This window comes from Eucalyptus grandis, chromosome 5, assembly GCF_016545825.1.
Source record: "Eucalyptus grandis isolate ANBG69807.140 chromosome 5, ASM1654582v1, whole genome shotgun sequence".
NCBI lineage: Eukaryota > Viridiplantae > Streptophyta > Magnoliopsida > Myrtales > Myrtaceae > Eucalyptus > Eucalyptus grandis.
The window spans coordinates 36,900,727-36,924,941 of record NC_052616.1 but is presented as its reverse complement, the minus strand read 5'-3'; the positions used below and the strand labels follow the sequence as shown (position 1 = coordinate 36,924,941).

Here is a 24,215-nt window from a genome sequence, read left to right as displayed (position 1 = left end):
CGTAGCCATACTTGATCTGTCTCGTATTACAAAAACACTTCCATATTTAACCAAATCTATGAAAATTCATAACCAAACTAAGGTGAGAGTAAGTGAGTGAGCACAACATTGAAAGGCAAGAGACTGAAAAAAGAGTCATAAAAATAGATTAGGTCTAAGAAAGTTTAAATTTATTCATGACCCATTTATAATCCATTATGACCCATTTAACACTTATATTGAGTTAAAATCCATCTATGACTCATTCACTTATTATAATTAGTCTATGTATAACCCATTTAACACTAATCTTGTTCACAAACCGTTATACTCTCTGTACCTATGTGAATGTTTGGCCTCGCAAACTCTTATCTTGAGTAATGTAAAAGTTCGATGGGCATGACTGTCATTATGTTGATTATGTTAATGAGGCAATACCTAGAATTTGTCAATTAAGTAATCTCTTCACCAAAACTAAATTGATATGATTGCTGACTAAATCGATTTTTTCTTTTTTAAAGAAGTGAAATTGGATTGAATAGGACGTAATAGTTACTATAATTTTATGTGGAAGGTAACTCCATGACAACTAAGTATGCATGTGAGTGTAATATATATGAATAAAAAGAAATTTTGGTTTTGCAAGTGTCCTTTTTCTTTCAGAGCGCGGACTTCTTTTACATCTGTGTCATGATATAATTACTAATTTTATTTATATTTGTTGAGAATTTCATTCTTTAATTTTGTTCCACACGTTGGCAGTTAGTTACTAGTAATACAGACAGAAACAACATCGTAAGTACTGTAACTAGAACGAAAAAAAAAAAAGTACTGTAATTAGAAGAGAAAAAGGAATAAACATGTGCCAAAGTTCTAAATATGGTAGTGGCGATTATTATTTTCGTTACGGACTTCAACTTTTCAAATGCAAGTGATTGCCACGCGTCCACTAGAATCATCGACGGAAAATATTGGCGGCTGGTGTGGAATCAACTGCCCAAAAAAAAAAAAAAAAAATGCGTCGACGTTCCATTGACCGATACGTTCTCCGCGTTCCATCCATAAGCTATCCTTCCTTGAGGACCTTGCCTCGTGACCTGCAAGTTGGGTTGCAGTTTTGTTTAGAAACCAATTTAACCCTAACTTATCAATTTAGGGCAATTTATTGCTTCAATCGACTGTGTGCTACACATATTTTAAGTGCACATATCTCTGCCGAGTCAACTCATCTAATTTATTCTTAAAATAATGTCACCTTAAATTCTCCGATGAATCATTAAGTTTGTTTTATTGCACGACAAGACTAGGGATACAATATCAAGATGTAAATTCTTCGGCTAGTCCCATGCTGTAAAAAGTGTCTAGTATTTTTATAAGGAGGGACATGGCCCCATCCTTGACTCTGTTGTTCCTTTAGATGCGGAAAATTAGGATGCAGATTTTTTTTTTCTTTTTCCTTAGATGCGGAAAATTAGATAAGTAACAATCGCATTGCTGCGTAATAACAAGATGAACGTAAAGTCAAAACAAGAACTTTATTCACTAATTCAAAAATAAAGGGGAAAAAAAAAAACCAGGAACCCTATCCTCGACATGGGCCAGTTTACTCCTAGCCCCGCAACTTTTTGAAATTGCAATTAAGTCCCAATTAGTGAAAAATATGTTTACATTTAGAGCCATAAAAGCATAGCCCCCAATTTAATAATATTTCTTTAAATTCCAATGTTTAAGGAACTATTAGGACTTCTCAAAAAAAAAAAAAAAAAAAAAAAAAAATCTGAATTAAGATCTATTTTCCTCTAACGATATTGATTAGAAGCTATTTTACTAGGACAACCCTCAATTTCATTAAAGTTACTCGAAAAACCCTGCATTTTCAAAATGTACTACGGCCCCTTCTTAGAAACGTTTTTGGATTTGCTAGATTAATAAAAAATTATGTGGTCTAATTAAGTTCTCAATATATAGCTGGAATATGAACATTGACATCGAATTTAAAAAATTCCACGTCACCATTTAGAGAGAAATTTGTTTATACCATGAGTTTTTGGATTGGAGTTCGACATGATACCATCCTCCTTTGTAGGCATCGGCTATAATTCAAAAGGTACAATATAACTCAGCGTTTTAAAAGATGTCAAATAATTTAAAATAGAAACAAGAATAGCATGACAACAAATATTTTCTAAGTTGGACTCAAAAAGTAACATATACTTTCATAATTCCATATTAATTGCTACCTCGGGTCAAATCGCTTTACCACTGAACATGAACACTGTTAAAGAAGAGGGGTTCACATGCCCGCACAAATTATCATATAAAATATGCCAACAAAATACCCAACATCTAAAGCTGGTTTAGGGTATTGTTCAGCTTCTTCGTGGGATTTTGTCGTTGTTGATGGTGGAACTAGATTTCTCCTTTGTCAGCTTCTTCTTCGTGGGGTTTTGAAGATTGAACTTGGGAATCACCTCCAGACCAATCGAAGATTGAATCATGCTCAAATGTGACTTGAACGCGAAAGGTGTTTAAGATTGAATCGAAATTGATACAGCAATTGCCAGTCAATTTTTTCTAGGGAAATCCTTCTAATTATGAAAGAACAAAATACTAAAGCTATAGTTTTGCACTACCATAAGCATCAAGGTTTGGATCATGGCCTCATGGTGTGTCATCAATCTTTAGCATAAAGTATCTGAAATGCTTCAATTAGTCACGCATCCTCTAATTCCATTTGCATGAAACCAAAATATTGATAAAACATATTACATAATCACTATAGCGTGTCCCTCGCGGTTTCTTCAAAAGAATTATAATTTTGAGAGTAAAGTCCGAAAATTCCACCCAAACTCTAGATCAGGGTAAGCCACTTTGATCCAAATTCTTAAACTATTTTAGGAGTTGACACCAATCATTTTTTTAGGTTGATTGCGAACAAAAATGCTAGCTAGACTATAAAGCGACAATCAAAAGTTTAAGACTTGATGATTCAGTTATGCACAGGAAAGAGTTAGCATATTCCACATCACCTTCCGATACCACATTCCATTATTAAATCCCCATATAATGAGATTTCCTGAAGTAAATACATATCTAGTTTTCTTTTTATGCTTCAAACATTAAAAACTCTATCACTCGCTCTTAGGTGAAATTGCCGCATCATGGAGTCGAATAAGGGCTTGACTGATCATGATGGTGTGTGATCCGTGTTCTTTAAAAAATTAAAAAAAAAATAAAAGAAAATGCCCCATATGAGTCCGATGCATCAAACAAGCATGAATGAACATGTATCAAAGCAGCGAGAAAATAGGGCCCTAAATGTGATGCCGTGTTAAATGAATGCAAGCAGATTAGAAGAAAATGTTTGATTGTCGATCGTGAATCCAACATACACAACTCAAATTACAAAGATGAATTCAGTCCAATCAAAGCAGGGTGCATGAATCTATTGCGTATGATTCAAATAACAAAATCGCATTCAATCGTAACAGTGTGCGTGAGTCCAATGCATACTATTTTACAAACAAAAGTGAATCTAATCAAACTACCGAACCAAATGGTCTTTGCGCTTCCTTTTATATTAACCTTCTTCCTACCCCTGCGACCTTTTGATAATTGCAAAATAGAGGATTGCATCTCTTAGGTAGAGGAGCAGTGGATTGGGCGAGAAAATTTTCACTTTTACAAATTCGCTTTCAATATAACTTCTGCTGCCTGCAGTCAGCGCTCTTCTTTTCCCTCAATTCTGATCTCGTGGCTATGCAATAGGTTGTCGCGATAATTTTCACTTTTCCAGATGAAATATTATTTTCAAATTATGGCGTGCAACTAGCTAATTTCGTGACAGGTGCGAGCGTGTACGAATTATTCATGGCTTAAATAAATGCAAAATGACATGTGTTGGTCCTACATGTAGCACAGATGATACGAACTAACGGAAATCTATATTCAGATGTCCGATTCATCGCATAAGTTTCACGACATAACATGAATGAGCCCCTTAAGCAAATACAACCCAATCTATGCTGCAAATGATCGAGATATGGAGTCGTTTTTTTTTTTTTAAACCCAGTTTTCAAATATTTTTCCATTATAATAAAATGCCTATAGACACCTAATTTTTTAGCAAAAGGTTTGACAAAAATTGACTGAGAATATTACTTCCTTAAAAATTCAATCCAAGGATATAATTAGATTATACTTGTTAATAGTTTTCCAACAATATCCAATTTGTTCAAGTTGAGAGGTCGGTTTTCAAGATATCGCAGCTTTTAACTTTAGTTATCCAATCGTGAGGTGTCACGAATTTTGTGATTTGACCTGATTGATTAATTTCATCTTATATATCAAGCCGTAAATTTTTCGAAGCCCCAAGAATCACATCAAGCAGATTTTTAACAATGAATTTTTTTCACTTTCCATAACAACCATCAGTTGGCCTGATTTTTTAAAATCCATTTTAAGTCACAAGCTTATGAAAACTTTATACACAATCATAGGTAGGGTTGAGCATGGTTCCTAGGTAGAACTTGGAACTTGAGAACCAAACTAATATGGAACTTGTAGATTCTAGGTTTCAAGATATGCAGGATAAGTTCTAGATTCCAAAAAATGAGGAACTTGATTTAACGGATAGTTTCCAAGTTCTTATCAAAAGAACTTGAACTTGAAATCTCAAACCTGGAATAAGTTTTAATGTTTTTCTTGATTCATAACTTCGTGTGATCTTGCGATTTTCTATGCCATTTGATTTTTGGAAAAATCACTTATTTTAATTTTTTATCTTTTCGAACTTTGACCACTCAGGAAAGTTACATATTTTAACTTTTGTCCGAACTTTTGACCCCTCATTTCCCTTCAGTTCGATATTTGTAAGAGTATTGGGATTATGGATTTCTGCAAACTTGATTGGAATGGTCAGGGTAAAAAGTCACAACATATTTCTCGTTAAAATTCCGATTGACCTAATTTTCGAGGCATTAGTTGTGACTAAATATACCTGAATTCATCAATTAATCTAGAAAATCACAGTTTTCTCGACACCCTCACAATTGGACAGCCATGGTTAAAAGTTGTGATATCTATGATCCGGCCATCCAATGTGGCCAAATTGGGTGTTGTTGTTCTTTTTAAGCACAACCTAGTCACACCAATCGTCGTTGAAATTTTCCGATGGAGCAAGTGTTATCTGAGAATAGTTTGCGTGGTCAAACATTGGTAAAAAAATGAAGTGCCTTCAATAATAATTGCAAAGAGAGAAGTACTTGCATCTGTTGAGAAAATTCTACACCCTTGTGCAAGGCAAATACTAAAGAATGCAAAAGTAACTGAAGGCCACCATGAGTCCATGACAATGAACTTTTGAATGTACAACTTTATAGATATGGCTTGGTGTTAATGCTTTTCCTTACCATTGTTAGCCTAACCTTTTCACTGCAAAAAAGCTGGAAGTGCCATCTCCCAGTCGTCTTTTGGTCGTTCACAATCTTTATGACTATTTCAAAATATCATTCCACTAACTAGAAAAGTTGGGAACTTTTTCCCTCCACTTTGGAAAAAATTTCATAGGTGACTTAAAGGTCTTTACTCTTCTTTTTTCTTTTCCTTGATGCTAAAAGGAAAAGAGATGCCGTGTCTCATGGTGAAGGAAGCCTTGTTAAGTGGGTAGCGGGACCGATAGTACACACAAAACATTCGAACTTGACTTGGATTCAATGACAATATGCATTTTTACAATTTTCTTTTGATAATTATAACATACATCGTCGGTGTCAAAAAAGATTTACACAAGTGGCCTTATAATCACTAACTTAAGAAAGAGGTATCATGATCCTAACATCAATTATCAATAGGTTGATTTTCTAAAATATTTTATAAACTCATGGTGTCATTTTCTTTGTTCTCATTTCTTCATGATAATTAAAATTTAAGATGACTTGATTCATACAATGATTACCAAATATGGTTTTGGCAGGGGGAAAGACGTGATTGTAGAGGACTTGTTCCAAGGCTCGCACACAATTCTTATGCCAGGAGAATTTATACGATGGCCTCCATCTATTGTTTTGGGAGGAGGGAAAGAACGATGATTGTAGAGGAACTTATCCCAAAGTTCTCATGTGATTCTTTTCACAAGTGAGGATAAGTTTTACTCACAATACCAATCAACCGGAACCGGTGATTATAGGCTACCTTATTTTGAGGTTCACACATCTTTTAGCTAGAGAGGGTAAGTATTGCGCCTGAGTAATTCCATTATCCGGATGAATGAAGTAGAGAACGTGTGAAAGGAGATTCTAGCAATGTTAAGGGACTTCAATGCAAGGTGATGGGTGAGAGTTTGATACATTGCTATAGGAGAGAATAAAGCTATAGTTCTTCCTTTGTGAAATTAACTATCAAATAATTGGTTTAGGGCATTTTATAGTGAATAATGAGAAATTTCATGTTAAACATGATGGCATATTAAAATCAGTGGATGGTGTATCACCACGTATAAGGAAGAAACAAGTTAGAAAGAGCCCATGTCATGAGGTGACATCCTGATTGTCTTCTAGGCATTCACAATCTTCATGACTATCTTGAAGCATTGTTGTAGCTTTAACTAGTAAAGCCAGAAATTTTTTCCCTCCACTTTGGAAAAATTTCATAGGCTTGACTTAAAAGTCGTCATTCTTGTTTTCTTATGGTGCTAAGAGAAGAAGAAGATGCCTTGTCTAATAGGCTTGACTTAAAAGTCATCACTCTTATTTTCTTTTGGTGCTAAAAGAACTTGACTTAAAAGTCATTGCTCTTTTTTTCTTTTGGTGCTAAGAGAAAAAGAAGATGCCTTGTCTTGTGGTCCACTTTGGAAAAAATTTCATAGACTGGACCAAAAAGTCGTCACTCTTGTTTTCTTTTGATGCTAAGAGAAAAAGAAGATGCCTTGTCTCATGGTCCATTAAGGAAAAAATTTCATAGACTTGACTTAAAAGTCATCACTCTTGTTTTCTTTTGGTGCTAAGAGAAAAAGAAGATGCCTTGTCTCATGGTCCACTTTGGTAAAAATTTCATAGGCTTGACTTAAAAGTCATCACTCTTGTTTTCTTTTGGTGCTAAGAGAACATGACTTAAAAGTCTATCAATCTTTTTATCTTTTGGTGCTAAGAGAAAAAGAAGATGCTTGGTCGCATGGTCCACTTTGGAAAAAATTTCATAGACTTGACTTAAAAGTCGTCATTCTTGTTTTCTTTTAATGCTAAGAGAAAAAGAAGATGCCTTGTCTCATGGTCCACTGAGGAAAAAATTTCATGACTTGACTTAAAAGTCATCACTCTTGTTTTCTTTTGGTGCTAAGAGAAAAAGAAGATGCCTGATCTCATGGTCCACTTTGGAAAAAAATTTCGTAGGCTTGACTTAAAAGTCGTCACTCTTGTTTTCTTTTGGTGCTAAGAGAACTTGACTTAAAAGTTGTTGCTCCTTTTTTCTTTCGGTGCTAAGAGAAAAAGAAGATGCCTATTCTCATGGTCCACTTTGGAAAAAATTCCATAGACTTGACTTAAAAGTTGTCACTTTTGTTTTCTTTTAATGCTAAGAGAAAAAGAAGATGCCTTGTCTGATGGTCCACTTAAGAAAAAAATTTCATAGACTTGACTTAAAAGTCGTCACTCTTGTTTTCTTCTGGTGCTAAGAGAAAAAGATATTGCCTTGTCTCATGGTAAAAATTTCATAGACTTGATTTAAAAGTTGTCACTCTTGTTTTCTTTTGATGCTAAGAGAAAAGGGTGCTAAGAGAAAAGGAATATGCCTTGGCTTATGGTGAAGAAACCTTGTTCAGTGCATAGTGGGACCGATAGTGCACTCAAAATGTTCGAACTTGACTTGGATTTGACAACAAGAAAGTTGAGGTTGAAAATTTATAATGAGAATTTCTTCCACAGGTTAAGTTTAATTTTTGTGGTACTGTGCTGAGTAAAGTCCTCTTACACCTACAAATAGATCATGAGAGTTAGAACTCGTTCTTTGCCCACAATATCATCTACTGTGATTTAGGGATTAGGAACATGGCTAAAGTCTTATCCACTTGCAACATTAGGATGATCCCTCTCATTTCATAAATTCATTTAACGAATCCAGTGTAAAAAGGATGATTGGACTGTATACATTAGATAAGGTGGTCTTATGCAATATCCATCCTTTCAATAGAGAAGATTTAGCATATCTAGATTAGATAAGTGGTAATATTTCCATGGAATTGTCAAAAGGATGGTTAAGAAGTAGTGGCACGGTTATCTATGTAGAAAAAATATTGAGTGAACTTAGTGCATAAACTAAATTGAATTTGAACTATTAAAGACAATGGACTTCATAAGAATCTCTTCAACTTTTCCGATTTAGATTTAGTTTATCATGTATATTTTTTATTTAATAATTTCTTACTTATTAGACGCAAGTAACAGCCTCCAAGATTGGATTTTTGGTTGTGAAAAGCACCTAGGACTCGAAGCGAAGAAGATTGAAGACGGAATAATTACAGTGGGGAAATGCATGTGGAAATAGACCAAATAATTGCAGTAGGTGGTTGATGCTTCGAAAGCGTCTAACATTTTCTCACGAAAAAACAAGCAATCGTGGATGAGCCATTGCTGGCTCATTAATTTTGTAAATTGGTTGAAACAGTACATCCATTTAAGAAATATCAATATGTGTCACTCTATGCAAATCTGATTTATCCCTTGCCCATTGTGTTTATACGATAGAGAATGGAGAATTTAAATATAAACGGGAGTAAAAACTACGTATTGTCAACAATGTTGATTTACATAATTCAGCATAAGACATTATGGATGCTTAACAATTTAGCTGTACCAATTTCTATTTGAGTCCACGGTACTTCAATTATTTAGAATTTTAATCTCCAAAAGATTTGAGTTATGTGATAAAACAAATATAAACTATTTATTCACCACATACAAATACAACATTAATGAGATTTACAGAAATTTTTTATTATATCATATATTTTTAATATGCCTAAAGCGTAAAATTTTCACAAGGCTTGAACACAACTTGTTTGCTTGATCACGTGCAACATGGGAATACATATTGCTTCATTTTTTAAGACTGCAAATCCCTCACAAACACTAATATTTTAAAGACAAATCCTACGACAAAGAGTACAGATACTATAACACATAAGAAAGATGTTGAAATGATTTTTAAGAAATTTGATATGATGGTAAATTCTATACCATAGCATGAACTTGTGTGATTTAAGTTCAATATGTAATTTCTATGTTTTGATTTTTCAATATATATCTAGATAATTGTAAATGGTGCAATAAAATGTTTGTTATTAAAAGGTTTAACACATAATGAATGTCGGATCAAAATATAGTGGAAAATGAATCGTGGAATTTAGAAACCATCATGGAAATTCCGAACTCGTGCTACTTTACACGAACACCTTAGTATTCACACATTCATGGCTTTGGGACTCTGCAAATAAATAGCAAGAGTGGCGAACATGGAATTTGGTTCTGATCAAATGAAAACATGAACAAGAAAGAGAAGGAATCAGCAGGCTTTACCATGATAAGCGGATTAGCAGGGTGCGTGAATTGTAGTCCCCTTGCGTGCGTCGCTGGCTTCTTGTTCTTTCTCAAGATCACCGAATCCTACACCTTTTTGACTCTCCAGCTTTTTCTTCCACTCACCGCTTTCGAATCTTGTCCGATTCCGGTTTTCCATCACTTTCCAACTCACGCTCAATTCTCTTTCTGCATCACCGAAAGCCATCCTGCACTTGAAGCTCACGATAGGTTCTACTTTTTCAAAGGGCCCCATCTCTCGCATTTATCTCTTTAAAAAAAAAAAAAAATAACCACCGAATCCTTTTCTCATTCTGTCTCCAAAGCTCACGGACAGATTTTCCTTAATCAATCGCCAAATGACCCGCTTCCAGTGTCCCTCCTCTTATCTCATCCCTGGCCAGCTCACTTGACCGAATCAATCTTTTGAAATTCCAGATCATATGGTTTGCTCTTTGTTTTTGGCCATCAACCGAGGGTCCATCTATGAGTGTCTTTTACTGTAACAGTCCCCTCTCTTGGCCGGTCTCGACTCATCTAATCCTCATCTTGAAGGTCTTTGATCCAAACTTCCACAGTTCATGGCGTTGTGATCCACCTTGTCCGAATCATATCCAACTCTACAGTAAGGGGTTAGGACCAATTCCACCATCTTGGAGTTGTGTCCAATAACTACCACGATTTTGAAGTTGTCAATTTTAGTTCGTCTCGCATGTCGGACGCAGACAAGCCTTGATTAATTTACATGCATTGTGCCTAAACATAGATGTGTCTATGGTCTGAATGAAGAGAAATACAATGAAAGATGCGAGTGTGGGATTAAGCTAAGCAAATGATTTTGTTTAAGGATCCAATAATATTGCTATCAACGAGCTCAATTCTTAATTTTCTCACAAAATAAATGACAAGTCTCCAAGCAAAAATTTATGCATCAATGCAAGGTTGGAGGTATAAAACTTCGAAAAATGGATTATTTGGACTTTAGTGAAGAATGTTGTGATTATTGGATTGAGGGAATGAATTGTGGTCATATTTATTATATTTCGTTTGAGAAGTCGTGTTAACTTATTGGTTAGTAAAGAAGAAGCCACTCAGAGGTTGGGGATGCAATTTCGAGGAAGCCAACGAAGTTCATCTAATTATTAAGCCTACAACCAGATCACAAGAATCCATGTGTTCACACTAATTAGATATCTTGGTTCATTTTTAAGCACCATGCTTTTCCAAAGTTCTACTATTAGTAATAGACATGTTATTATTTTTTGCCGGTACACTTGATTGTGCGGGTAATTATGTATTTCTTGAGTACTTATGTGTTATTATCATATAGCAAGGGAAAAAACTGTTACTCAGAAGTTGGGGATGAAATTTCGAGGAAGACCACCAAAGTCATGGGTGAGCCTATGACCTAGATTACGAGAACCCATCCCCTAGAGTTGTTTCTCAATCTGTGCAATGATTTTGTCGGCCACAGGGAAGCTTGAGTCAATAAGATAATCCGAATAATGCAGTGGCAGGCAGTCCTTTATGAAAAAAAGTCCATGTGTTCACACCTTTAAATGTCTTGGTCCATCCTCAAGCACATCATTTGCCAAAGTACTAAAAAAAGTCGTGCATCTTTGTCGTTTGCTACAAGAATAAATCAACAAGAAGACCAAGTGGTGAACGAAGTACCTGAAAACATTACATTCTACCAAATCTTAAGCTAGTAGTTGTTGCTCATTGTTGAACTCCATCATACAATGGCTTCCTCAATGAAACGCAAAAGGATTCACGATGTCTTCTTGAGTTTCAGAGGCACAGATGTACGTAAGAACTTCCTCAGTCATCTGTACAAAGCGTTAGTTCATAATGGAATAAACACTTTCGAGGATAGTGAGGAACTGAGGAAGGGTGACCAAATATCGCCGGTACTCATGAAGGCCATTGAGCAATCGCACATCGCAATCATCGTTTTTTCAGAGGATTATGCTTCCTCAAAATGGTGCTTGGAAGAGGTGGTGAAGATTATGGAGTGCAAGGAGCAAAGGGACCTCATTGTTCTACCGGTGTTTTACAAAGTGGACCCAAAAGAAGTGAGAGGGGGGAGAGAGAGTTATGGGAGAGCTCTGGCTAAGCATGAGTCCAAATTCGGGAAGGATTCGGAGGAAGTGAGAAAATGGAAGAAAGCTCTTTTTGACGCCGGTAGCTTATCTGGGTGGCATTTCAATGATGAGTAAGTTGAATGGAATTTATATTTTGTGTAAGAAACTTATGTTTACAAATGAGTATAAAGACTATGAAAATATAAATATATATTCGACACACACTTGACTGTAAGTATTAAATGTTAAAAAACTTGATCGACCCATGGATAAGATGTTAGTGGCGTTATTACTCTTACCCCATTTCTAAGGTAATGACACTGTGGTTCGGGGTCCTCAATAGTTTCAAAAAATTTTGAGCATGGTTCAGAGTCTTGAAAAGCTTGATCAACTGTTTAAATAAACCCCATTGCAGTCAAAAAATAAAAGAAGTAAATTATCGTGCATAAATTAAAAGAACACGAAGCACTTGGATGACTAAAAGTTGAAGCTTGAACTGATTGGTGTGGAGCTCCTGGAATTCTAATTCGATTGCGTGGGAGTACATTTTGGTTTTTCTATGATTTTGTGAAAATTTGACGCACCATTTTGTCATTTGGTTGGTGATTGCCCGTGATTTGCTTAATCAAATTGTTAAAATAATGTTACAACTTCTTTTTCGTTTTTGTCAGAGATGAATCACAGCTTATACAAAGTATTGTGAACGAAACCTCCACTCACCTAGCCCGACCACCTATGCATGTTGCTAAGCATCCAGTTGGGATTAATTCTCGAGTGGTTGAATTGAAATCAATGTTAAAGCTTGGATCTGATGATGATGTTGTCATGGTGGGATTATGGGGACAGGGAGGCATAGGGAAGTCAACTTTAGTAAGAGCTCTTTACAATACCATTTTTAGTCAATTTGATGGTTCATGTCTTTTGGCAAATATTCGTGAAGCTTCAAAAGATTCCAAGGATTTAGTTCCGTTGCAAGAAAAATTACTATTTGAGATTTTATCACTGCAACAAGGATTAAAAGTGTCCTGTGTCAATACCGGTATTAATCTAATACAACATAGGCTTCGTCACAAAAAAGTTCTCCTCATCCTTGATGATGTGGATGACCAACACCAATTAGATGCTTTGGCAGGAGAAGGCAAGTGGTTTGGTAATGGAAGTAGGATCATTGTTACTACACGAGATAAACATTTGCTAACTTCTCATGGGATAGATCAAGATCGTGTATATAAAGTTAGAGCATTGAATGACAAAGAAGCTTGTAAGATGCTTAGCAATTATGCTTTTCCGACACACCAAAAATTAGAAATCAAGAGAGATTTGGTGGATAGCGTTTTGAATCATGCTGGAGGCCTTCCTTTAGCACTTGAGGTGCTAGGTTCCTTCTTATGTGGTAGAAGAGAAGATGAATGGGAGAGTACATTAAGGAAACTTTCTACAGTTCCTAATAGTAAAATCAATGATGTGCTCAAAATAAGCTATGATGGACTAGAGGAAAATGAAAAAGAGATTTTTCTTGACATTGCATGCTTCTTTAAGAGGAGGAATAGTGAGTACGTAAAGAAAGTCCTCAATAGTTGCGATCTTGAGGCAGAAATAGGATTAAAAATTCTCATTGAGAGGTCCTTGATAAAAAATGAGTGGGATGGACGACTACAAATGCATGACCTGATTCAATCAATGGGTAAGGATATTGTGAGACAGGGATGTCGCCATGATCCCTGGAGACACAGCAGATTATGGCGATATGATGATGTTGCCAATGTTTTGTCAAGCGACATGGTGAGACTTGCAAATATGATCAAATCTACTCCTTATCTTTGACTCCAATTACTTGATATGCATAACTTAAATATTTTTGTATGTACAGGGAGATTGTGTTGTAAAAGCCATTGTGTTGGAGCCACCCAAACTGAAAAAGCTAAGTATTCATCCTAATGCTTTTACAAAAATGAGAAAGTTGAGATTGCTCATCCTATCCAATGTGCGTAATTCTTTCCACGGCCCTATATGTCTTCTGAATGCGCTAAGATGGATGGATTGCACTGGATGTGATCCCTGGAATCCAAAATTTTCATCAGGTCCAAAGAAATTAGTCAATCTTTATATGAGGAAAGGCAGTATCACAGAAATCGTAAAACAATTTAAGGTGAGCATGAGCATTTATCTACATAAACCTTTTTATATCCTACTTCATTGGTATGGCCATATGCGTGTTTTCTGTTCTAGCATTCATAAGGAAATGGCATTCCTCTGTTTTGGAAACCACTTCTTTATTTTCTTTCAGATGACGTTAACTATTTGCGTTAGGAATAACGTGCAACAATCTGGCATTTGAAAAATTAAGTGAAACAACTTTATTAGAAATCTCCAATGGAAACATTTTGATAATAAAATACAAAATACAAAAGGAATTCTCTATTTTTTTTTAAAGAAGGTCAGTGCATCATGAGTAAATTCAAATTTTAATATATTGAAATATGTGAGAGATAAAATAAAACAACTGATTTCATGTGTTTGTCCATGGGTATTATATTTGTAAAATAAGCAATTGAGGATCATGAATGGAAGGAATAAAAATAAGGTTCAAATCCTTCACAAGTAGAAGGTTATTATTACATTATATAATTGTGTGTGTGTGTGTAGATGAAGCTCAAATATTTCTAAACCCAATATATCTAACTATCCATGTACTTCTATTTCAAAATCAAATCTACCCAGGGAAGAAATTCAAAATGCAAAAATGCTAGTATAAGCTGTTTCACCTAATTCTAACCATGTCACTAGTTTACATATAAACTCTTTTATATTCAAAAAGAATTGTCTAATGATCAAATAAAAGGAAATTAAAACATGACAAACCAACCCGTTGACATATATATAAAAGTGAAAACACCGAAGGAATATTTCGTGGAATTGTCAAGCATTTGATTTAGATGTGGTTGGTCAGATACATCAATCACAGTATGTCATGTTCAAATAACCTGAAAGGCCACGTAGTGGAGGCTTATCCAATATATGTCGTAAAGGGTGGGATTTGTCTAGCACCATGCTGTAAAAAAGGCATCATTAATTACTCAAATCAGTTCTGAAGAAGCAGCATTTCTAAGCACACGTAATTAAATTTTAATTAGACATCTTGCTAGTAATGCATGTACAACTAATTCCATACAAGTGATCTCGTAAGGGCATGCCACCAGGAATTGTCACCAATTATAAGGTGTTATAAATTATAACTAATTCATTCAAAAACTTTTGGCAATCCTTAATAATTAAATATTTGTTCTCACCAATTATGAGGTGATATAAATTATCTCCATCAACTATAAAGTAATAGAATTGTCTTTAATCATATCTGAGTAATTTAGAAATTTAAACTAACGAGCCCTTAATTTATTTATTTGTCCATATTTGTTAACACACAATTCTTAGATACCAAACATAAGTATCTAAAGTACATATGAAAAAAAAATTGTATCATATTTAATGTATCGAAACATCACGTGGTATGATTTTATTATTTGCTAGAATTATTTTTTGTTTGATATATAGTATTTCTTTGTTTGTAAAGCCGACGTTTAATTTTCTAGTAATCATGATATATCTTTTATTGGTCAAGTATGGAGTATCATGTTATATCTAACTGTTTTAATGATTGTCTAGAATAATTTAATAGAAATCTTTTTTAAAATTGTGTATTATATATTATATAACTCTTTAAAATAATATCTAAAAATAAAATGATAAGAGTTGTCTCTTATTCGCAATGTGATCATAAAAACTAAATTGCTAGGTAGAACTCACTTGTGAGCGTGCCATATGACTCAATCTCATGTAAGCTTTACTATATATACATAAAAATTTGTATTTGCCAGTAAAGTTTCAAAGGGTTTAGTAATTTCTCAATACTAAATATATGGTAACTTTGAATGAAAAGTTATTCATAGGCTAAGGAAATTTACTTAGAACCCTATATAGTAGGTTTCAAGTTGCCTAATCTAACGATGCTCCTTGCCTCCTTTATCATGAAGAGAATCGTGGCCTAAGGATGGAAATCATTAAAAGTGGCAAAGGCATTATTCAAATACCCTTCTTTCCCTTTTAGAATGTTTATGGTAGTTGGTTTTGTTGTTTTTGCAGGACTTTCAACAATTGAGGTACATTGAATTGCGTGATTGCGAGTCGCTCGTTAGTACACCCAACATCTCATGTACTCCAAATCTCGAAGAATTGAAACTTCGGAATTGCAAAAACTTGGTAGAAGCCCACAAGTCGATTGCATATCATGACAAGCTCCGGGTCTTGCATTTTAAATGGTGCCCTAAACTTTATGTTTTTCCGAATGTGCTCAAGTCAAAAAATCTTCGAGATCTCAAACTTTCCGATTGCCCAAAATTGGAAAGATTCCCTGATATTCCAGATGAACTTAGAGGCCTGAAAGAACTTTCCATACGACATACCGCTTTAAAAGAACTTCCTACATCAATAAAAAATCTTGTCTCTCTAGAGAAGATACATTTAGACATGGGCAAAAACTCTATAAGTCGTCCATCTAACAATTACAAGTTACAAAAACTTCAAAATTTCAAATCTTTTCTCTGCCAAATCGTGTTTCCAAACCTTTGGAATTCAGCTGATCCATGCATGAAGATCGGACTTCCAAATTCAAATGTGTCAGACCTTTTAAATTGTAATCTATCCCAAGTAGAGTTTCTTGAGGATCTTTCTTGTTTCCCTTGTTGAAAATCTTAATTCTGTCGGGAACAATATTACTAGCCTTTCCACATCCATCAAGCGTGATCGTTTGTCCACATTGTCAATTAGTAAGGTGAGCATTTATCTACGTAGACCTTTTTATTATCTACTTCATTTGTATGGGCGTTTGTGTGCTGTATGCACTAGTATCCCTAAGGAAATGGTGTTCCTCTGTTTTAGAAACCACTACTCTATTTTCTTGTAGAATCTCGTTAACTACTTGTGTTGGAAATAACGTGCAGCATAATTGGCATTGAAAAATTAAGTGAAACATCTTTATAAGAAATCCGCAATGAAAACATTTTGCGGGTAAAATGCACGATACAAACAAATTCTATCATTATATGCAGAAATAAAAAATTTGTCTTATGAAGGCCATTGAATCATGATTAAATTCAATTTTTAATATATTGAAATATGTGAGAGATAAAATAAAATAACCGATTTCGTGCATTTGTCCATGGATATTATATTTGTAAAATGAGCAACTGAAGATCATGGATGGAAGGAATGAAAAAGAGGTTAAAATCCCTCACAAGTAGAAGGTTTTTATTATATATAGAAGGATAGATACTTTCTAAACCTAATATCTCAAACTATTCATGTAGTTTTATTTCAAAATCAAATCTACCTAGGGAAGAAATTCAAAATGCAAATATGCTAGTATAAACTATTTCGCCTAATTCTAACTATGTCACTAGTTTACATATAAACATTTTTATATACAAAAAATAATTGTATAATGGTCAAATAAAGGGAAACAAAAACATGACGAATTAACCCGTTGACATATATACAAAAGTAAAACGCCCAAGGAATAGCTTGTTAAATGGTCAGCATTTAATTTAAATGTGGTTGGTCAGATATATTGATCATAATATCTCACTTTCAAAATAACCTTAGAGGCCACGTAGTCTCCAAGTCATGTAGGCTTTCCAATGTATGTTGTAAAGGGCGGCATTTGTCCTGCACCGTGCTGTAAAAAATACATCATTATTTGCTCAAATCAGTTCTGAAGGAGTAGCATTTCTAAGTACCCGTAATTAAATATTTATTAAACATCTTGCTAGTAGTGCATGTACAAGTAATTCGATATAAGTGATCCCGTAGGGGCATGCCACTAGGAATTGTCACCAATTATAAGGTGATATAAATTATAACTAATTCATTCAAAAAAATTTGACAATCCTTAATAATTCAATATTTGTTCTCACCAATTATAAGGTGATATAAATTATCTCCATCAACTATAAAGTAACAGGAATTGTCTTTGACAATATCGGAGTAATTTAGAAATTTAAACTAACTAGCCCTTAATACGAAATGTAACAGGAATTGTCTTTTTTCCATGTTTGGTAACGTGCAATTCTTAAATACGAAATGTAATTGTCTGAAAATATATATGAAAAGAATCATGTCATATTTACTGCATCAAACATTAAATGGTACGATGTTATTACTTGCTAGGATTAGTTTTTGTTTGATATATAGCATCCCATTGTTTGTAAAACCGACGAGTGATTTTCTAATAATCATGATATATCTTTTACTGGTCTATCATGTTATGCCTAACTGTTTTGATGATTGGCTAAAAATTTATTTGTGATTTCTTTTAATATTGTGTATTTTGTATATATTATATAACTATTTAAAATAATATCTAAAAATGAAATGATAAGGGTTATCTCTTATTCGCTAATGTGATTATAAAAACTAAATCATTAGGTAAAACTCGTTCGTGAATGTGAGCTTTACTGTAGACACATAAAATTTGTATTTACCGGTAAAGTTTCTAAGGGTTTAGTAATTTCTCAATACTATAAATATATAGTAACGTTGGATTAAAAGTTATTAGTAGGTTTAGAAATTTACTTAGAACCCTAAATAGTAGGTTCCAAGTTGCCTAATCTAACGATGATTCTTGGTTCCATCCACATGAAGAGAATTGTGGCCTAAGGATGAAAATTCTTAGAAGTGGCAACGGCGTTATAAGGATACCCTATTTTCCCTTTCAAAATGTTTATGGTAGTTGGTTTTGTTGTTTTTGCAGGACTTCAAGCAATTGATGTACATTGAATTGAGTGACTGCAAGTCGCTCGTTATTACGCCCAACCTCTCATGTGCTCCAAATCTCAAAGAATTGAAACTCTGGAATTGCAAAAACTTGGTAGAAGCCCACGAGTCAATTGCAAATCATGACAAGCTCCAAATCTTGCATTTTAAATGGTGCCCTGAACTTGTGTTTTCCAAACGTGCTCAAGTCAAAAAATCTTCGAGATCTCAACTTTTCTGTTTGCTCAAAATTTGAAAGATTTCCGATATCCCACATGAACTCGATGCCTGAAAACTTTCCATACTACATACCGCTATTAAAGAACTTCCTACATCAATAGAAAATCTTGTCTCTCTAGAGGCAATGCTCTTAGATATTTGCAAAAACTCGGTAAGCATTCCATCTAATATTTACAAGTTACAAAAACTTCGATACTTCAAATCTGCTTTTGGCCCAATCGTGTTTCCAAACCTCACGGATTCAGCTAATCCGTGCATGAAGGTTGGACTTTCAAATTTAAAAGTCTTAGACCTTCTCAATTGTAATCTATTCAAGTAGAGTTTCTTGAGGATCTTTCTTGTTTTCCCTTGTTGGAAAAGTTAATTCTGTCGGGGAACAATATTACTAGTCTCCCTATATCCATTAGTAAGCGTGATCATTTGTCTGAATTGTCAATTAATTATTGCCATCAATTACAAGAGATTCCCAAGCTTCCGCCATTTTTAAATTTACTGCTCGCGAATGGGTGCGAATCTCTACAAACAAATGGACATTTAACTTCACTGATCAGTGGGTCCATCGAGGATTGACCGTGGTTGACACTGCTTCAATTGCCAGGGTCAGATTCTCTCTCGTGCACACACATATATGTTCAAAACAATCTGTGCTTTTATATTGCAATAGCTGAAAATGCAAAATCAGAGGTTTGAGAAAACCAAATGAATATAAAGTGATCCTACACTAATATTTACGTAGTGAAGGTGGCTAGCATAGTTTTTATGGGAATGATTTTTATCACATGAGACTTCTATCTTAACGCAAGCTGGGATCAATGGATCCCTCCTCATTTACGGAACTCTTTATTCACTAGGATTACTTACTAAACTCAAATTGAATTCTTCTATGGTGCTTTCTAACGGTCTTTTTTTGTAACAGAATTTTCCTCACACTACTTTTGTTCTCCCTAAAGGAGAGATGCCAAAATGGCTTCAACCAGTTGAAGATGGTTTTGTATCTTTCATGGCTTCAAAGGATTTATATGACAAATTTCTTGGATTGATTTCATGTGGCGTATGTAACAATGAAGGCAATCATTGCCCGGTTCCCGTTATCCAAAATTGTAATGGCAAAGCTTTCGGCGGAATAGGGGTCTACAGATTGGATCCAGGTGACATCATCATAAACTATTTTCCATCATCTGACTTATGGGGAGCAGTCCATTTTGATCAAATTGATGGGAGTTATGCACAATTCAACCTTAAATTAGAGAGCAAGAGTCCGAGCGGGGTCGGGGCATGAAAAAGTGGGGATTTTCGAATAATATGCAAGCAATTAGAGGACGATTTAAAAGTTACGCTCCGAGACAATAAGTTAATTGATCCAAACTTTTTCTCTACGAGGTTGGTCATGACTCAATAGATCCAGAAGTCGAGAGTTCACATGTGTATGGAGACAACCCAATCGAAATGGATCAACTAAAAAATTTGCAAGAGAGTTCACATATGCTCGAAAACAGACTGATCGAATTTGATCTAGATTCTCCACCGAGTTCTTACGGGTATGATGGAGGGATAGCAATGAGACGACGAGAGACTCTTTGTCCTGACTCTTTCTACCTGGAGACCCGCGCAGCCTGGGGAACAAAAAGTACAAGCTTTACTTGGATGACGAGGGGGAAAATAAGAGGTACGATGAGGCTATTTTGTCACGTCTCTCCTGGCAAGCAAGAAGGCGCTCGGAGGACGACACGTGTCCTCGTGTCAGGCGCCATTTTGAAAAAATTTCGGACTGACTGACTGAGGGCTTCTTCTTTCTTCCGAGTCTCTTTCTTCGCGCCTCTCGCGCGGGAGGACCTAGTCCGTCTCTCTCCCCGTTCTCCTCTCTCTCCTCTCTGTCTCTCTCCCCTCCGCCTCCGCTGGTTGCTTCCATCGCCCCCACCCGACGCCGACGCCGACGCCGACGCCGCCGACGCTCCTCCGCCTCCCTCTCGCGACGTCCGCTCTGCTCTCTCTCTCTCCTCCGCAAAGTCGTGCTCTCTTCCAGCGAAACGACGAGCTCGACGGCGCCGGCGACAGCGACGAAGCAGAAGACGGAGACGAAGAAGCAGAAGCGCGCGCGCTCGGGGTTCTGGATATGGCTCGTCGCGTTGGTCGCGTTCCGGCTCGCCCTCGTCTACCTCCTTAGAACCTCCGCCTGTCCACCCGCCCCGAGGTCGCCACCCCTCTCACCAGCATTCGCCGCCGTAACGCCGCCTGTCTTTGCTCCGTCGATCGATTCCCGATCCCCGATGCCCCGCCCCCTCCTTCCTAGAAATCTTGGAGGTTCATTTTCCGATTTCTGGTTTTTCTTGTTTGTGCCGCCTGCAGTTGGCAAAGGCTACTGGTTGAAGCAGTAGGTGATGTCTCCTACGTAGGTTCGGCTCCGTTCGATCTCTGTGTGTTGCTGTTTGATGCTTTGATCCCTTCCACAGGTTCCATGTATCACGGTTCTCCTTTGCTGTTGCTCCTTCTCGGACCTCTCGCTGTCAAAAGGTTACTACTGGAGTATAATCGCCGATGCATTTTGAAGGCTAGGTTGATTGTGAGCTTTGCTGGTTATCTACTAGAACTGAACTAGATTTATCTGGCGTTATCAAAGCGGAGGCTGTGGCTTGTGCGAAAAGTTGTTTTCGATTCCAGAAATTGATTTTCTGGTAATTGGTATATGCTGTCATGGTTGAAACTTGGATCCCATTTTCAGTCGAATCCAACCATGTTTTTCTGTACATGTCTCAATTCTATCTCATTTACCTGTGCTTGTGCATATGCATCGTCTTTTGACCCATTATAAAAGGCCTAAGGTAGGGCAAGGTGCTACCTAAGTGCGTGAATCAGTTGGCCATTTGTGTAAGTCTTCATCTGGGCAGGGCATGGCCTTCAATTGGTTGTGCATTTGCATCTCTGTTTCCTAATGGCCTGCATCCTTTCTCCTTCTTCTTTAAATTTGGTTGCTTTAGATTGTAGTGTAATGATAGCATGCTTATATTGACTTTTTTTCCACTTAGCTTTAAGCTGATGGAGATTCAGTTGGCCATGTATCTGGCCTTTTTGTCTGGTTGTGATTTATCCATTGATCACAATTTAAATCTGAGATATTTGTCCTGCATGGCATGCCGTTCTGCATACAGAGAACTTGGCAGTTGTAGTGCTTTAATGTAGTTTTATGCCGTTTACATATATGTTCCCTGGGTAATATCTTTGCCTATGCCATGCAGATTTTGCCACTATTTAGCAAGCATAAGGTGGTACATTTCAATAAGACAGATGCTCGTTTGGAAAACAATGGAATTTCACTAGATCTTTAGAGGCTCAGATGTCGAGTCAACTTTCAGGCTTTAAAATATACTCCTCAGATCGAGGCTCTGGGGAACAAATTAGTCCACCTCCTTCGAGATAAGGGGCCTTTCATGGCTTTGCATCTGAGATACAAGATGGATATGTTGGCTTTCTCTGGATGCACCCAAGGTTGTACAGCAGAAGAAGCTGAAGAGCTCAAGCGAATGAGGTTTGTCTTGACATGTGCTTGCTTTATTGTTTGCCATTGGAATAATTTTCATTTAACTTAATCAGCTGATGTTGTGCTACTTATGCCTCAAGGAAAAATCATGAGCCTTTTGAAACCTCAAGGTGCAAATTATAGGTTCTTGAACGAAGGTGTAAAATCTAGTTTAACTAGAGATGCACATTGTATTTAAGGGAAAGTCGACGAAGTTTTTGTACATTTCTCTGTACTTATCTGATATTTCACTCTAGGAAGGGATATGTTTTTTAAGTCTTTAAGTTCATGTGACTTTACCCTGAGATGGAACTCTAATATATTCCATGGCCTATGCTACATTTTAGTCAAATCCTGTGGCTTTAGCTCTGAAGCTCTAGGTGTCGCACCTGGCAAAAGTAAGCTTGATTGAATACGAGGAATGTGGCATTAGATGTATTTCATCCTTTTATTTCATCAATTTATCTGTTTTTCTCGCTTCTCATATGTAAAATGTGTGGCCACATGAATTGTGCTTTTCATTCAAGCATGCATTCCCTGGTGGAGGGAGAAAGAGATTGTTTCTGAGGAAAGGAGATCACAAGGTCTGTGTCCTCTGACTCCGGAAGAGACATCATTAGTTTTACAGGCACTAGGTTTTGACAAAGACACTCAGATTTACATCGCATCTGGAGAAATCTATGGCAGCGAACGGAGATTAGCCACATTGAGGGCTGCATTTCCACGGATTGTGAGTTAACATATTAACGTGCTGTTATATTTCTAATTCAGTGACCAACATCTTCTGGTGCTAGCGGTGTTGAACTCTCTGAAGGTGAAAATCGTAATGGAGAATGTTAAAAAGTTCCATCTTCACCTTGAGGGCGTATGTAAAAATGATACAAGAATGGTAGACAGTGTATATAAAAGGATGCTTTAGCGGCTGCTAATGCTTGGAGTGTGTATTAGAACATCCATTGATGCTTTGCAATTGGCACTGGGATGAGTCCATCTCCATGTAATTTGACACTTAGTTTTTCTATCTTTTTCACAGATTTTACTTTTATATCAGGTTAAAAAGGAGATGCTGCTGGATCCAAAGGAGTTGCAGCAGTTCCATAATCACTGTCACAAATGGAGGCTCTAGATTTTATGGTATCAATAGCCAGCAATACTTTCATCCCCACATATGATGGAAATATGACAAAACTTGTGGAAGGTCACCGCAGGTAAGCTGTTGACTTGATTGATGTTCTTCCATTATTTCCTTGGAAGAACAAGACAAATAAATTAGGCCTATCCAATTTTCTTTCAAAAGGCTGTGTGCAAACTGTGACATTTTTCTGCAGATATCTTGGATTTAAGAGAACCGTTCTCTTAGATCGTAAAAAGCTTGTGGTGTTACTGGATTTGTATCAAAATGGGACACTTTCACAGAATGATTTTGAAGTTGCTGTACATCTGGCACATGAGAAGATGGGAAAGCCAAATCATCGTAGAGTTATTGTCGATAAGCCCAAGGAGGAGGATTACTTCTATGCAAATCCTCTGAGTGCCTTTGTGAGCAACGCGACTGTGATGATTTGCTAGGCCCGGGCAAGAGAAACTCCAGTGAAGTCTCTAGTTGATTTTACGGCGATGATCAACTATTGTCATCTGAACATGTTCTCTACAATATGTTCACGGGCTTAGGATTCAAGTTGATCTCTACAAAAGTTGCAGTGCGGCATAGCTGCATTAGTTTTCCTTACATTAAGATATGAAGACACTCTTTTTGAGTTTGTTGCGCGAGCTGCTCTGCTTTCATCATCGTGAATGATTTTTTGTTTGACCATGATAAGCAAATGCCTGAGAGCCTAACAAGCAGCAGCCAGCAAAGAATTCTTATCTTCCTTCTAGGGCAACTACAAAGATAAATTCATCATTTTTTCTTGTCCATAGTTAACGATCGTAATCTGTTGAGAAGTCCCTGAAAGTGAGAGTGTACGTATTGCCCTTTTTTGTGCTAACACAGAATGAAAGCTTATTTGGTTCATGTCTATA

General features: G+C 36.2%; 1 protein-coding gene and 1 pseudogene across 1 annotated transcript; both read left to right on the top strand.

Annotated features, from left to right (window-relative positions):
* The first annotated feature begins 11,231 nt into the window (after window positions 1-11,231).
* LOC120293877 (TMV resistance protein N-like) lies at window positions 11,232-22,205 on the top strand. Its single transcript, XM_039313657.1, has 7 exons — window positions 11,232-11,763; window positions 12,304-13,414; window positions 13,503-13,781; window positions 18,438-18,639; window positions 20,687-20,980; window positions 21,130-21,190; window positions 21,913-22,205. Exons 1-7 carry the CDS (start codon window positions 11,291-11,293, stop codon window positions 21,992-21,994), a joined length of 2,502 nt encoding a protein of 833 aa, XP_039169591.1. The 5' UTR covers window positions 11,232-11,290; the 3' UTR covers window positions 21,995-22,205.
* On the top strand, window positions 22,105-23,800 carry LOC120293876 (annotated as a pseudogene).
* The last annotated feature ends 415 nt before the right edge of the window (window positions 23,801-24,215 follow it).